The sequence below is a fragment of the Apium graveolens genome, chromosome 1 (assembly GCF_009905375.1).
Source record: "Apium graveolens cultivar Ventura chromosome 1, ASM990537v1, whole genome shotgun sequence".
Classification (NCBI taxonomy): Eukaryota; Viridiplantae; Streptophyta; class Magnoliopsida; order Apiales; family Apiaceae; genus Apium; species Apium graveolens.
This window is the reverse complement of record NC_133647.1, coordinates 75,411,482-75,428,274: the sequence shown is the minus strand read 5'-3', so window position 1 is coordinate 75,428,274 and position 16,793 is coordinate 75,411,482. Positions and strand designations below refer to the sequence as shown.

At 33.9% G+C, this 16,793-nt stretch overlaps 1 protein-coding gene across 1 annotated transcript; it reads right to left on the bottom strand.

Annotated features, from left to right (window-relative positions):
* Positions 1-13,589: 13,589 nt before the first annotated feature.
* On the bottom strand, positions 13,590-14,351 carry LOC141679166 (uncharacterized). The gene is made up of 2 exons (XM_074485693.1): positions 14,193-14,351; positions 13,590-14,111 (listed from the first exon to the last, which is right to left on the bottom strand). Exons 1-2 carry the CDS (start codon positions 14,349-14,351, stop codon positions 13,590-13,592), a joined length of 681 nt encoding a protein of 226 aa, XP_074341794.1.
* Positions 14,352-16,793: the final 2,442 nt, after the last annotated feature.

The window sequence follows — 16,793 nt, the reverse complement described above, 5'->3', positions numbered from 1 at the left end:
ACCTGGATTAGACTAGTATCTGCTCGTCATGCTCAAAGAATACGAAACATTAGGATAAATACATATCATTGTACATATTATAAATCCAATTGCTGACGGAACTTTCTCAAACGACCCTTATCATCTAATGATTTAGGGGGCAATTATCTTTTGAGATCATTATCCCATTAGACATCGGAACATATCATTTCTTTGTCTCTTACATCCTAAATTGATGCAATACTTTATCAATGTATGTACTCCGACTAGGTCGATTAATCTCCTCTATCTATCTTTATAGATCTTGATCCCGAATATATAGGTTGTATCACCTAAGTCTTTCATTGAGAAACTATCAACCAAGTCTTAACAGCCTGTAGAGAAGGTATGTCATACCATATATGTTATATATCATCTACATATAATACTAGTAATGTCACATGACTCCAACTAACCTTCTTGAAAACACATGGTTCATCTTCGTTTTGAATAAAGCCAAACTCTTTGACTGTTTCATCAAAATAAATATTCATTCTCCTTGAGGCTTGCTTCAATCTATAAATAGTTATAAGAAACTTACAAACCATCTTAGAAAATTTTGGATCGATAAAACCCTTAGGTTGTATCATATATACATCCTCTTCAAGGCTCCCATATAAGAAAGCAGTTTTGACATTCATTTTCCAAATCTCATAGTCAAAGTAAGCAACTATTGATAACAAAATCCTGATGGACTTGACCATAGTAATGGCTGAAAAAGTCTCATCATAGTCTATACCATGAATTTGCTTGAAACCTTTGGCGACTAGTCACACCTTATAGGCCTATACTTTACCATCCATGTCAGTTTTCTTCTTAAAAACCCACTTGTACCCTATAGGTTTTACCCCTTCGAGTGGATCAACTAAAGTCAATACTTTATTTTGATACATGGATTCCATCTCAGATTTCATGGCCTCCTTCCATCTCTCGGACTCTGTACTGTTCATAGCATCTTGGTAGGTGAGAGGCTTATCATTATCCGTAACCGTCACATCACCATCTTGAGTTAAAAGAAATTCATAATTTCTCCGGGACTCATGGTGAATCCTACTAGATCTACGAATAACCTATGTTCCCTGAACAAGATTACTTTCAACACAATTTGATGTACATCCTGATCTTATTCCAACTCTGGTTCAATGTTACCATGTGGTTCTCGATCTTCATCCAGATGTATTATCATCCCACTAATTTTCTTCAAAAGTAGTTCTTCCTCAAGAAATACAGCGGCCCGAGCAACAAACACTTTGTTCTCAGAAGGATTATAAAAACTATACCCTAGTCTCACTTCGGTATCCCACAAAATAGCATATATCTAATTTTGGTCCAAGCTTGTCAGAGGCTAAACATTTTATAAACGCTTAATGTCCCCAAATTTTCATAAATGACATGCTATGAGGTTTATCATTCTATATCTCATATGGATTATTTTGTATCGCTTTAGTCGGAACTTGGTTAAGTGTAAATGCAGCCGTTTCTAGAGCATAACCCCAGAAACTGAATGGAAGATCTGCTTGACTCATCATCGATCGCACTATGTCTAACAAGGTTCGATTTCTCCTTTCAGAATCTCTATTCCATTGAGGTGTTTCAGAAGGAGTAATTTGTGATATAATATCATACTCCTTCAAGAAACACTTGAATTTGAGGCTCAAGTATTCTCCTCCACGATCTCATCGTAAAACTTATATACTTTTCCCATGTTTGCTTTTCTACTTCGGCCTTATATTCTTTAAACATTTCAAGAGAATCAGATTTGTTCTTCATAAGAACCACATATACATATCTACTGAAATCATCAATAAGTATTATGAAGTAGTATAAGCCACCTCTTGCCATCATATGCATTCGACCACATACATCATTATGTATAAGTCCAAATCATTTGGTGGCCCTTTCACCTGATCAGGTAAAAGAAACTTTAGTCATTTTGCCAATGAGACAAAGTTCGCATCTTCAGTATGATTCAAAATCAAACTTATCCAAGTATCCGTCTATATGTAACTCAGAAATGCGTTTCTCATTAATATGGCTTAACGACAATGCTAGAGGTAATGTTTGATTTGAGTTATCTTAGAATATATAAAGTGTTAATTAATTATGCAACATTTTAAGCCTTATCATTAAAATAGAATAAATAACTATTATTTATTTAAATTAAAATGAAAACCTTTCTTGTCCTGACAATAAATTGATTTAATGTATTCGCTAAAGGCAGGCACATAATAACAATTTATCAAGTTCTCAATCTCACCTTATGGGAAAAATTAGGTATCGAGTTCCTTCAACTAGAGCAACAACTTTTGCTCCAATTCTAACCCGATACCTAAAACTTGACCATTGTTGGCCTTCTTCTTTAGATCTTCCAAACAACTCGACAATTTAACTTCCAATCATCCAGTTATTTCCATAAAAGTGACCATCGCCTTTAGTGTAATATCGGGGATATAACGTGTAATTATTTTTGTCAATAAATAAATATTATGTGATTATTATGTGAATTTTTGGTGAATTATCGGTTAATTGGTATCTTTGTTTAAATATTTAAATACGATAAAATTTGAGTATTTTAAGTTTTATGTAACCAAAATAAAGTATAGATAATTATCATATTTTTCTATTAATTTTTATGTTGTTATATGATTTTATAAATGATTTATGGATTTAATAAATTATTTTTCCGAGTATTTATAAACTATTTTGTATAATCGGGAACCAACCGACTTCAACCGTTTTTACATTCTTACACACCGGAAGTCTCGGAAAAACTCCTTCCTAACCTAATTGCAATACTCCAAGCACTTTCCATGTTTTGACTTTTTTGATCTGGAGCACGGTTTTTCCCGTGCGGGTCCCTGCGAAATTTTTTTGATACAATATTCATTTTGGTAAATTGATAAAACCGGACTTTCAAGAAACAGGATCTTTTTATTAAGTTATTATATTATCTTCTCGTAATACGTGTAACCAAAGCGCTGAGACCAAGTCTGTATTTACAAAATGTATCGATTTGGATAATAATCCTAAAACCGGTACCGATTAGGATCTGATTTATCAAATAAACGTAATATTTTATATCCGGTATGATTCAATGGGTACCAATATTCCGTAAATATAAATAGCCTTTACCGTATTTTATTTTTTATAGATAATCATTTGCAGTCAGTAAATTATATAATTTTCAGAGAAATACAGTATATTCATATAAGTTCTTGTGAATCAAACCTAGATTTGAAGGCGTTAGCGATATCGGATTTTGGAGTTCAAGTAACCAAATCAAAGGTCTTGAAGAGTACTTTCAGAATCTGTAATCCATAGACCGGCAAAATCAAAGGTTATTTTTCTATATTTTTATTTAATTTCGAATTATTTTTGGATTAAAATATGATTTTTTTTGTTCTTGATGTTGTTTGTGTTATTTGATGCTTGAATATTTTAGATCTTTTCTTCCTGAACATTTTGGTATATCATATGTTGAATTTGGAGTTCAGTAACATATAGAAAAAGGGGTTTAATTCTCAGTTTCATGAAATTAGGGTTTATATATAGTATGAATATTTGTAATTTAATTTAAGCGTTTCTTGTTTAGGGGTTATTAGTTGAAATTGATTGCATGGTTGAGTAGATCGTTTAACAATGAATTGAATGGTATAATTGAAATCAACGAACGATTCCTGGAAGGCAATCATCGGAAAATCGAAGCACCGGCGGCGTTCGTATTTTTTGACCAAAAATCCGGTCAAATCGTTAGTTGTTTGTTAATTTTGTTGAATGAAACAAGTTCCCGGTGATCTATACTTCAGTTCTGCACGTTTTGATGAAGTTCTGGGCATGCTTGAAGTTTTCCGGCGAACTCGGGGTCGCTGTTAATGGCGACCGCCGGCGACGGGGTGGGGACGATGGCAAAATTGCCATTTGACCCCCTGAATTTGTAATGTTTGCATTTCAGTCCCTGTGTTTTCAAAATTTTACAGAAATCATCTTTCTGTTTTATTATTTACAAAAAATTGTATTTTCTTTTTATAATTAATTTCAGAAATTGTTTTAATTATTTTAAAATTCCAAAAATCATTATTTTAATTCCAAAAATTATTTTTAATTCAAAAATAAATCTGAATTAATTAGTTAATTAATTTTAGTTGATAATTAATTAGTTAATTGGTCAATTAATTCAAATATTAATTGATTAATTGATTATTAATTAATTTTAATTGATTATTTAATTAGATTTAATTATTTATTTTGATTTAAAAATTTCTGAAAAATAGTTTCGAACTTTAAAATTTTATTTTAAATTGTTTCCAAGGCTTGATAATTATTATAAAATGATTTTAAAGCCAGGTCCGGGCAATCGAACCCTGTTAATTATTTTAAAATGATTCAACGACTAGTTTTAATTCCGGAAAATGTTTAAATATTTGTATTAAATATCTGAAAAATCATTTTAATATCTAATCTTCTTTGCAAAAGTATTATCATCGAATATCTTACATGTTATGTGCTATATGTGCTCTGATTGATATATTATATGCGTATACATGCATTGTATGACCATTTTAATCGTAACTTTCAATCCGTAAATCGGATTTGGGTGAAACGAAAGGTAGATAGATGCTTATAACGGATAGAATCAAGTGAGAATAAGTATTGATAGATACTTGTGATGTCTGAGAAGAAGAAGTGAGGCGTAGAAAAGGAAAGCAAATAGTCGGTGAATAGAAATCGATAGACGAAAGCAAATGAAGAGTTAGCGAATCAAGATAAGGCAAGTATTTCAGAACCTCCTTATATGTTGCAAGTGTTCTGAACCTTCTCAAGATATATTGCATGTAGTTGAATAGTTCCGTTTTATATTGGAAGTGCTTTGAAGCACTGATCCCTAAACCCTGATTCCATATATTGATCTTTGAGTAGTAAGCCTTACTCTTTATAAACCAATGATTATCGAATAACCAGATACGAACCACAGATATAAGATATTATTCCATAAATACATGCAAACTAAATACCGATCACTGAACCGGAATAGTTTAACACACAAACCCTCATACCTTATGTATTAAGGGACTAACCCTTATAACCACGAGACCATGAATTCTTCTGTAATCTGATTCTTTTAAGGGCTGATAACCAATCCTTGTATTATCATGTTGTTCCCTTGTAATGATTGCAAATCACCTTATGCTTGAAATCCAATGTTGTTTATGATTCTGTTTACTATTTTATATTGTTTACTCTGTTATTATGATAGAATTGGATTTTTTTATAAAATGTGGACCAGATTGGTGGTCAGACCATCTTGGTGGTCATGTTAGGCCAATGTGTGCCTTGGATCCAGTAGTTAGAGCAGAGCTGTGTGCCTTGCTCGGGGTTAGTGCGTGACTGATTAGCAGCCTAATCTTGGTTTTTAAAATAAAAAAATTGAATATCCAATTCTAACCATTGGTTATAAATAAACTTGATACCTTAAATCATTTCATTTGGTTATTGTTTAATCTCAGTATTGTCAATGTGACTTGCTGAGCTAGTCAGCCCATTTGTGCGATTCTGTTTATGTTCTTTTCCAGTTAAGAAGGAAATCATTGGTAACGAGGATCCCCAACTAAGTACACGAGCTAGGATTTCACGTTGAGCGGAATAAGCTAGCTGAGGACTTTTGTAATAGTTTAAGCTTGGAAGTTTCTAAGAATGTTTAATATTCAGATGTAACTTTGAATAGTTGGGATTTGGAACGTTTGTAATATAAGTAAGTAAGTTATGGTTTATGTTCATACTTTAACCTGTTGTGATCCATGGATAAAGGTAAGTAGGGTCACTACATATTATTATTATCTTTATTATTGTAATAAACAGGTTTATATATGGTGTGTGTGTGTGTTGTGGACCCCAAACTTCTGACCCGGGTTTGGAGGGTGCCACATTTAGCAACAGCACTATCAGGCTTTAAAAGCCCTTTGGGTTGGACTTTGGTTTGGCATCGAATAAGATCAAATCTTCACCTTGCCTATCCACTTTCCTTTCCCATTTGCATTCCATGTGTACACCATCAATATGGACGTAATTCATGCATTTACCGTGTTATTTTCAGCAGTTCTAAACATGCCTAACAACTCAGTGAGTGTTTAGTCTATCTCATTCCTTTTGTTCTTAACAAACTGAGAATATAATTTATTCAAAGATTGTTTGATCAAATCAAGCTGAATATCTAGACCATTCTTGAAACCCAAATATCAAGGTACATATACATATCATCTTTAGAACATGTGGTCCAACCGGATATCATTCTCCCATTAATGCAAAATTATGGTGCCTTATTATTGTCAAATCTTCTTGACGAGCTTATCCTTAAAACATCCTTTGAAGGTTCTCAATCATATTATAAGCATCATTATGCTCTTGTTGCTTCTAATTACAAACATGAGACATGAAACATCAGTTGCATAATCAGTTTACTTCTGGTAAGCATTTTGTTCAACACATGTTTTATTCTAAGGTAGAAGAAATAAGGGAGGGGTTTGAGTGTCATCCTTGAACTTGAGGACAATCCTCAAGTTCCCATGTCAATTGAGGAAATTATTTCATGTCAGCTTGTCCTTCTCAAGGACTATTACATAGAGAAGTTTTTTTATGTTATTTGTCATTTGATATCTACAATATTAAAGTGCATAAAATGTATTAGTCTACAGATGATCATTAAATTTTGTTCAAGTGATTATTAATATATATATATATATATATTCACAATATATATCACCCACTATTTTTATCAAATCAATAGCCCTAACTATTAATTCAGAAAGAATATCTTCTATATCCTTTTTAGTGAGGCAAGATCCATATTTCACCATGCGTTAGGTTAGCTTGGGCTTTTCTCCTAAAATATGATTATTTAGGTAGACAACATTTGTATACTATATCAACTATATAACTCTTGGATAGCTTGGTAGAACAACATTTGTTCATATTTATCTAATAAATCTCTCCAAACTCTATGCCTCTAAGTTCATAATCTTATTGTAATAACTTAGTCAAGTCAAACTAAATAGTCAAAAAGTATCAATATACTTCAACACATCTCCCACGATAGATGGGAGTACTTCTCTTTGGCGAACCCACTCCTTATCGATTTAGGGTTTTGTTAATTTTAAAACGATCATGATCCCATCAAAAGAGATTCTCAAATTTTCCTTGAATAAAATACTTCAAATCAATATTCGTCAATGGTTTGATTTCCAGGTAGTGAGGGAGTCATAACGGTCTCGCTTAAGACCCACAACCTTACAAGTTCAATGAACTCGCTTTTGACAAAATCGCCCCATGTCACAAATAAAGAAAATTTGTATTTTATTTGATGTTTCATAAACACGTGAATCTCATAATCGTTTGTTCAGTTTAAAATCTTGAGTCGTTACAGATTTTATCTTGTTTAGCAAGTATGGCATGAGTGTCGTATCTAATACATCCTTAATTTATTTAAGCATGCATCTTTATAAACTACTCTACACATACACTCATCATATGTGCATATATATATATATGTAAAGTGCAATAAATAAATGTGGTTGGTTATGGCTTCATCCTATGTGATCTTCATCATGCTAATGACAAAAATCTAGGTCAATCTAAGGTGAAAAATAAATACAAGCTAACTATTACATGTCTTCTTTCTTGTATTTTTTACTTGGATGGCCTCCATGTGGGATTACCCTTCCTTGATCTTGAAATCTTCATGTCTTCATGTACATTACACGAATGAAATATAAAACAAATCTAATGTACTTACAAGAAGAACTCGGGTTACATTCGAAATTTAATAATTACAAGATCAAACGACATGCAAGCCGTATTTAAAAAAAATAAAACCATTAACCTAAAGTCATAAGCCATAACCATCCACCATGCTCAATTAACACATAAGAACATGTTAAAACACATAATCTGCTCTTAACATATCATACCCATGATGATCTAATCATAAAAAAATATGGCAAAAATCAGAAAATTCGAAATTAAATTTGATAACATTAAATCATAGATTACAGGGTCTAAACGACGTCAAACGCCTTACAGATTAGTCGCTGATAGCTGTAGCTACCAGTTTTGTTCAGACGCTCGATTACCTATCAAATAGGGTATTCGTTTGCGAAAATCGGACCCCAGACCCAGATTTCAGCAAATCCACTATATCTGATTCAGAATCATATCAAATATGATTCTTATAATAAGAACAAACATAAAACATGTATATATCAGTATATATACAGATTATATAATCATCATATGATTATAAAACTCTCACGAATATCATATATTTAAAACATATACATACATACGTATATATAAACATAACAACATGTAATATATACAAAATTGCATACATAAAAGTCATGGAATATTGTATACATAATCGCAGGATCCATGCGAAAAATATATATTTAATTCGTAGATCAGATTTTTTACCTTAACAAGTTTTACAAATTGGTTGAATAATGGAGATCCAAAGATTTTTCAATCACCACACATCCCGCTCTCGCGATCTACGCTCTATCGGTATCCACACGAATGCTTGAACTCAAGGGTTGGATGTGTACTAGCACAAATTTGTTTCTTTTCTCTCTCTCCATCTTCTCTCTTGGTGGTTAGGGTTTAAGTAAAAGTCTTATCTAAAAATCATCCACAAAAGATATTATATAGAGAGCAGAAAAATGAATTATAACTCTTAACCAATTAGGAGTTATTATTAATTCAAAATTCCTATTTGTATAATAATTAAGTCACACTTCATTATTTTAACAACTGAAATTTCATAATTAATATTAGTAAATTTGAATATCATTATTTATCTAATTAATTAGGTCATACATATATAATATTATAAATAATTCGAATTACTTTAATATAATTTAAATCCAATTTAAATTTAATAATCCTTCAAACATTCTTTGTGTTTGACCATATAAGTTATTATTATGTTGGCAATGAATTTTAAATCTAATTTAAAATCGTAAACAATGAGCGGCATCTAGTAATACATCATTGTTAGCCAAGTAATAATAATTCAATCGGTGATCAATTTAACCTTTCATGAATAATGTACAATGTAATATAATCCCTTTAACCACATATTATAGATTAAACTAGAGGGATTTAATGTGTCATCCTCATCAATGTTTAAGCCAGGTTTCCTTGATCAATGAGTAGTTTATCATATCAAATCAACATTTGAGCGTGGTCACACATTTCATAGACTAGCTCACACAAGAGGCCAATAATATCACTCCTAAAATTAGGAGGGTTAAATCCTTTCTAGATCATTCATATCTCTTATATGATTCATAATATACCCGAAATACACTTTTATCATTACCCGATCAAAGGTAATTTTTAATATAATCAAAATACATTAATTCTCGTATAAAATATAATGATTTTAAGTCCAAGGACCATTACATCATTAAAACAATGAGAATTACTTATGACACAACAAAAATGTAAAATCTCACATTGGGTATGTCCAACACCATGTATATTTACATCTACCTGTGTTTTTGACTTTAGTATCACTATACCTATGATCAATGAGATGTGATCATCAGTCAATAAACACACCAGTCATAATGCATTATTATTTTCCCTTAATAATAATACTTGAATAAGGAACTTTAGTAATATTGATACTATTATCAAAATCTCATTTCTAAGTCACATACTTAGAGATATAGAATTCATATCATATTACAAGGACATTTATTAATCTAACAATTATATCGCAGTATATTAAGAATTAATAAATTATAAAATGAACAATCGATAGAACATAAATATTAATAATCCAAATGTCTTAAATTAAAATATCATAGTGTTGTCTCTAGGGCACCAACACTAACACTTACAACCTCAAATTCGACCTCAACTCTGGTCAAATAGACGGTCTTTTTACTGAATATTAAATGGACTTGGACCATGATTATATCATCCAAGATCAACCAAGATCCAGTTAAATTCTAGGCCTTGGTTTTCGAATCCTAATTGGATTTGGGCCCTTTTTTTGCCATGTTTTTCGAATCCTAATTTTATTTGGGCCCTTAATTTTGGTCCATGTTTTTTGAATCTTAATTGTATTTGGGCCCTTAATTCCAATTCTTAATTGAATTTGGGCTTCATTGGGCCAGTATCATTGTGCTTAAATCCCGTAAGGCCTTTCTTTCCTTAAAGAGTCAAATTGGACTTCCTAGAATTCTTCAAGAATATTACAAAAATTGGGATTTTTGGCCTTGGGCCTTGGCTTGCTGGTTCAACTTTTCCAACGCTCCTATATGACAGAATGATTAGATTTAGTTTTTACTTAACTTTCTCATTTTCCAAATTCCTCATTTCTCTAAAATTTCTCTAGATCTTAGGCGATTTCCGACATTCTCATGCGTCCTTATTTTTCTAGGGGTCTGCACCAAAGTGATTCCCCACCATCGTCATTCTCAACTTTTCGGTTGAATATCTTCATATCTTCTATTATTTCAGGTATACTCATGATTTATGGGTTTTACACTTTCATGATTTCTTGGTTTTGCTAGCATATCTTCATAATTTCTAGCATATCTTCATAATTTTTTCTTTTTCTAGGTTGCCCTTCTGAAATTTTTTCTGGGCTTGTCAGATGGCTAGTAAAAAAACTCTTCGTTGAGAAAATATAAGTGTTTCAAAAAGGACCAACAAATTTCTAATTCATTCAAGATATTCATCTTTGATCGATATGATTAGTACTAAGGGAGATGAATATCCGTCTGATTCCCATTTGGACTCTTTCGCTCACGTCAACACCTTTTGTGATCTGAAGAAATTGCAGAAGATGAATCATATTTACAAAATTGAAAAGCCTTACAAGCTTATCTAAGCTGGGGCCGTAGATAGGGCTTTCCATTGTAAGAAGAACGTGCTTTGCATATTTAGGGACACGATCAGGGCTGGCGTCAGGTTCTCCTTTCACCCTTTTATCCCTACTTTACATGCTGACATTCATATTAGCCCATGCGAGCTTTCACCTAATGTGTGGAGGTTAATTTTTTGTTTCATATACCAATATATTAAAAACAACTTGCCTTTATTAGTAGCTATTTTTAGGAAAAAATTTCAATATAAAAATAGCCCCGATAAGATTCCAGGCTGGGTTTCTTTCAACCAACGCCCCACCATTCCCATTATTATTAATGGGAAATCAGTGCCAGACAACAATCTAAAATGGAAGAAGGATTTTATTTACTTGGTTTGGGAAGATCGTGATTGGGGTACCCTGTTCCGATCATCATTCGACCAAGTAGTCGACGGGAGTCCAAACGATATTATTTTGTCACCTGACGAGACAAAGGCCTTTGATATCCTTACCAGAGATAACGGGATGTCCCATTCTTGGGATCTCATCAAAGAGAATGTCCTTGCCGAGCACAGGCTTTCTCTTATACCTATGAAAGGTATGCTCCCAACATTTTTATTTACTGCATAGTTTCCATTTTCTTCAATATTTTTTTATCTGACTTTGTTGAATCCTTTTTCGCACAGTGGCTCAAAAGATTGAGGATGTCACTAAGCCCAAGGACTTGAAGTCCAAGAGGATGAAAAGAGTTGCGATAGTATTCATGGACCCGTGCCTGGGTGACAGATTCTCCGAATTTCTGAATTGGGTGGGTGGAGAGGGTGAAGAAGGCCCAAGTCATCCCATAAGGATCAAACAAAAGCTGGGCACGTAATTCTACCCGGTGTGGGGGATAAAAGGAAGAGACTCGATTCTTGGGGATACGAAGTTGGCCAAGGAACGGTCGCTTCACTTAATAGCCCTTGTTGATTACCGAGATTTTGTCCTACAAAAGGACTTGGAGGAAAACAAGCTAATGGGAGCCCGGGCCTTAGCGACGACGACTTTTTTTTTAATTTCTTCCTTGCTTTTTATTGTGTCTTTTGTTCGTTAATTTATGTGTTTGTTTTGATTTTTAGGCTAATGCCTACTTCCAAGGGGCGCTTCACCAAGCCAAAAATTGGAAAGTGGGCTATGAAGATACTTTCAAGAAGCTTGAGGAGGCCAATGAAATAATCAAAAATCTCCAGGCTTAGTTGGCCTCCTCAAATTCTGACTTTGAGACAAGTCGAGCCAACATCTTTATTTTGAACAACGAGAGGGAAAAGGGGTTTGATGCTTGGATGGAAACTCCTGAGTTTAAAATCTTGATGGAGGAGCATGACTCCCTTACTCATCCAGTTAATTACAAGGAAGGTTAGGATGCCGTAGTTGAGGCTATTCAAGCCGAGTTTTCCGAGGTGCCCGAAGCTAAATCCTTCCCTTGTCCCCTCAAAATTCCTGACCTTGGAGGTGTCACGAAAAAGGTTATGGATCTTATCCGGGAAGAAGATCGCCCTACCCACTCAGCTGATGCAAGGGCTTCTGAATCTAGAGATCCTGTGGTTGACAAAGGAAAAAAGAGAGGAAGGAGTCTAAAACATGCTCCAGTGAAAAAGCGTCTTCATCTGAGGAAGAAGAAGAGTCTGCCGACAAAAAAGCTGGGATCGAAGATCCTCCAAAAAAAACTTCACAAGAGAATTCTAAAGGGACATCTGATTTTCCAATCGAGGAAACTTCCGAAGAAACCATGAAGGATGATTATGAGAGCGAATCAGATGGAAGTTCCGAGAGCGTTTCAGAAGAAGAGCCTGAGCCTTCAAAGGCAGATGTTTAGTTTTTACTTGTAACTGTAATATGTAGACATTATTATAAATCTTCTGTTTTAGCTACATTTTTTTACTTTCATTAGTCTTTTGAATATTTATTCATTGTTCAAAACTTCACGAACATATCTTGATATTTCAAAACCTTGAAAACATATAATTGGGTCCGACCCTTAAAATATGAACTAACGAATATTAATCTTAAAGAGCGCTCATGGTTCCAATGAACCTTTTAACTACTTGATAGTCCTAATAGCTCAGTATCCCCACTTAAATAGAAAGTTATATGTAGTAACTTTTCAAGTTCTGTACGTGCCAAGTCCTTGGCACTTCTTCCCCTTCCATTGTCTCTAGCTTGTAGGATCCTCATTCATGAATGCTTTTGACTTTATACGGCCCTTCCCAGTTCGGGACTAACTTTCCACAAATTCCTTCATGTACATGGTCAAGGGCTAATCTTGCTTCATCGAGCCTTAGACACCTAAGGTAGGAATCGCAAAAGATCTTTTGTATAGGATTACATCAATTAAAGAGTACCTCAGAGCGCACACTTCCAACCTTCGTGCTTCTGTAACATCGTTCAAAAGCCATCCAGTTTGAAGGTGAGCTTTAATAGGATCTATCCATGACCCTTCTAGCCCAATGAGGGCGACCAATTTCCCATCACTGCTTCGCATCTTCAGAACTCAGAAGTACAGGCTTCCACAACTTTCTTCTATTTCTGAAGAAGCAAATTTGTACAATGCATTAGCCTTTGAGTTTTCTTTTCTTGGGATATACTCAATATGACATTCATCGAATTGAGTCATTACAGCTCGTACCAGACGTACATATTTGGCCATGGTTTTATCCCTTTCCTAAAATTCCCCATTGACCTGGGATACCACAAGCTTTGATTGCCCACAGAACTTTAAATTTTTGACCCTCAAAGTCCCAGCTAGGCTAAATCCCGCTATTAAGGTTTTATATTCTGCTTCATTGTTTATAATAGGAAAATATAACTTCATGGAATACTCAATCAAGAAGCCATCGGCGCTTTGTAAGACCAGCACATCTCTAGTGGATTTTGATTTTAACGCCCCATCAAAGCAGAGCACCCAAAATTCCTTGTCCTCGGATTTCTTTTCTCCTTCCATGCGTTTTTGGGGTATATCTTCCTGCCCCCCGACTTCTTGGTTGTCAATGATACATTTAACCATAAAGTCAGCTAATGTCTGAGCTTCTATCGATGTCATAGGATTATATTTGATATCAAACTCCCCAAGCTCTATGGCCCATTTGATTAGCCTCCCACTAGCCTTAGGACTGTGAATGATGTCTCTCATAGGTTGATTTGTCAACACCTCAATCTTGTGGGCTTGGAAGTAAGGTCGCAACTTCTATTAGGCCATAACCAAGGCTAAATCAAACTTTTGTATGGTGGAGTAGTTCAATTCGGCTTTATGTAAAATTTTGCTGACATGATAGATAGCTTTCTGGATTTTAGCTTCTTCCTTCACCAACACGGAGCTCGAAGTATTTTCATAAACAGCTAAGTACAAATACAAATTTCCATTAAGAACTGGTTTAGCCAACAACGATATTTGGACCATATATTTCTTTAGTTCTTCAAATGTCATTTGACTCTTATCAGTCCAAGCAAAATCTTTCACCTTTTTCAAAGTCTTAAAAATGGTAGGCACTTATCTCTAGACTTGGAGATGAATCTTTTCAGAGCAGCAATCCTTCAAGTAAGTTTGTTAGGAATATGTTGTGTACTTGATGATAACTTGAACAAAACACTAAGTAGATTTTATTTAAGTGTTTTTGTAGCTTTCAATGTATGATCATTTCAACATCCGTTGAAAGAGTAGCTTATGTACTATAAGATTAGTAACACATTTCTGCATATTAATATGGCTTAGTGAACTAGGTGTTGTAGAATGTTTAGGTCATGTTGACTACTAGATTGATATGCAAGATAGGATGGTGAATTGTAAATATTAGATGCCTTATAATCTTGTATAAATGAAATAGAGTTAACTACCAAAAAGGCAGTCTCAACGGATGATTCACAAAGCTTCAATGGATGATCAACATAAGTCTCGACGGATGATCAACCAGAGTTTCAATGGATGATCAAACCGATTTCCAACGGATGATCAATCTAAGTTTTAACGGATGATCAATCTAAGTTCCAACAGATGTTCAAATTCAAAAGAGCAGTTGATAGTGACTTGACAGTCACATCTGTTGGTTGTATGCAAATGGAATGTGGCAGCCTGTTTGAAGAATTTAGAGAACAAAGAAGCATTTCCATTTCCATGCTAAACAGATGATATTCAAAGATGCTGGAAAGAGAAGTATAGCAGCATGAAGTTAGACTAGATATAGTTTGTCTTATTATCTTGTCTTTTTATCATGTAACTTGGTGATATATAAACCAAGAGTAGCAAGTTGAATTGTATCCAAGTTAGTAAGCATTTTACCAGAAAAATAGATAAAACAAAATCTGTAAAGAATTTCTCAGTTCTTGTATTTTCAACTTGTAAGCAGCTGTGAACAATTTTGTTACACGGAGTTCTCAACTTAATATATATCTCTGGTGGAAAAGTTTAATCCACCAGAAAGTTTTTAAATACTTGTATTTAATTATTTTATGATTTGATTTCTTTACTACTTTTATTCCGCACCATTTCTAAATCAAACACAGTTATATATTTATAGTAGAACTGTTCTTAAAATCAAAAAAGAGGCAGAATTACATTCAACCCCCTTCTGTAATTCTTGTTTAGATTGTTTGGGAATAACAATTGGTATCAGAACAAGCTCTTGAAGAACTAAGAGTTTAAAGATCACAACAACTAACAAGATGAGCAGAAAAGATGTTGGAGTAAAGATTCCATTTCTGGACAAAGACAACTATCACCATTGGAAGGTGAAGATGCACCAGCATCTCCGATCTCAAGATGAAGCATATGTGGACTGTATTGAGAAAGGTCCACATGTCCCTATGAGAGATGCTACAGGAAATGAACCATCTGTCCCAAAGCTTAGAGCAGAATGGTCTGATTTTGATATTGAAAAAGTTCATAAGGATAAAAAGGCCACGAACATTTTGTTTAATGGTGTTGATGGTGACATGTTTAACAACATCATAAACTGCAAAACTGCTAAGGATGTCTGGGATACAATTCAAGTTATATATGATGGAACTGAGCAGGTAAGGGAAAACAAAATGTAACTCTCGATTCAGCAATATGAGCATTTCCACAGTGAAGAAAGTGAGTCACTCACTGACATTTTCAATAGATTTCAAAAATTACTTAGATCTCTGCCAAAGGAATGGAAGCCTATGACAGTCTCATTGAGAAATTCTCAAGATTACAAGGTATTCACCTTGGATAGACTGTATGGGATTCTAAAGACTTGTGAGCTTGAAATAGAGCAAGATGAGAAGATGGAGAAAGGAAGAAAGAAGGGAGGATCCATTGCATTGGTTGCAATGGATCCTCATATCCACTGAATTATACCATCTGTGTGTTACACTCAAGTCTCTCACTAAAGAAAATACCAAACTTAAAGAGAACAATTTGTTTTTAAGTGAAAGAAACAATGTGCTAGAGACTAAGTTTGTTGAGTTTGAGAAATTAATGATAGAATGCATGATTGCTAGAGATGAACTAACTAAATCCTTAAAGAAAGAGGAGATTTTAAGAAAGTAGCTTGAACGAGAACAGGAAGTAATTAAGGCATGGAAATCATCTAGAGATGTCCATGCTCAAATTAATAAAGTTCAAGGTATAGAATCTTTCTGTGATGCAGCCCGGAAAAAGAACAAGGAGAAGCTTGATTCCAATTTGGTTGAAGGACTTTTAACGGATGTGGATTAGACGGATGATGAACATTATCCGTCGAACAATCAAAATAATTATCCATCGAAAGACCATGAGCCACATCCGTTGAATGAAAGTAAACCAGCCAGCAAAGCTAAGCTAGCTAAATTAAATGAAAAATATGGATTAGTTTCTAAGATTTTTGTTCCAGGAGAAACAAGTCAAGTGAAACAGAACAAGAGAGTC

Coding starts and splice junctions, on each gene's coding strand:
- LOC141679166 (XM_074485693.1), bottom strand. CDS start 14,351: ATGACATTTGAAGAACTAAAGAAATATATGGTCCAAATATCGTTGTTG. Junction 14,112..14,192: donor TCCAGAAAGCTATCTATCAT/GTCAGCAAAATT, acceptor ATGGCCTAATAG/AAGTTGCGACCTTACTTCCA.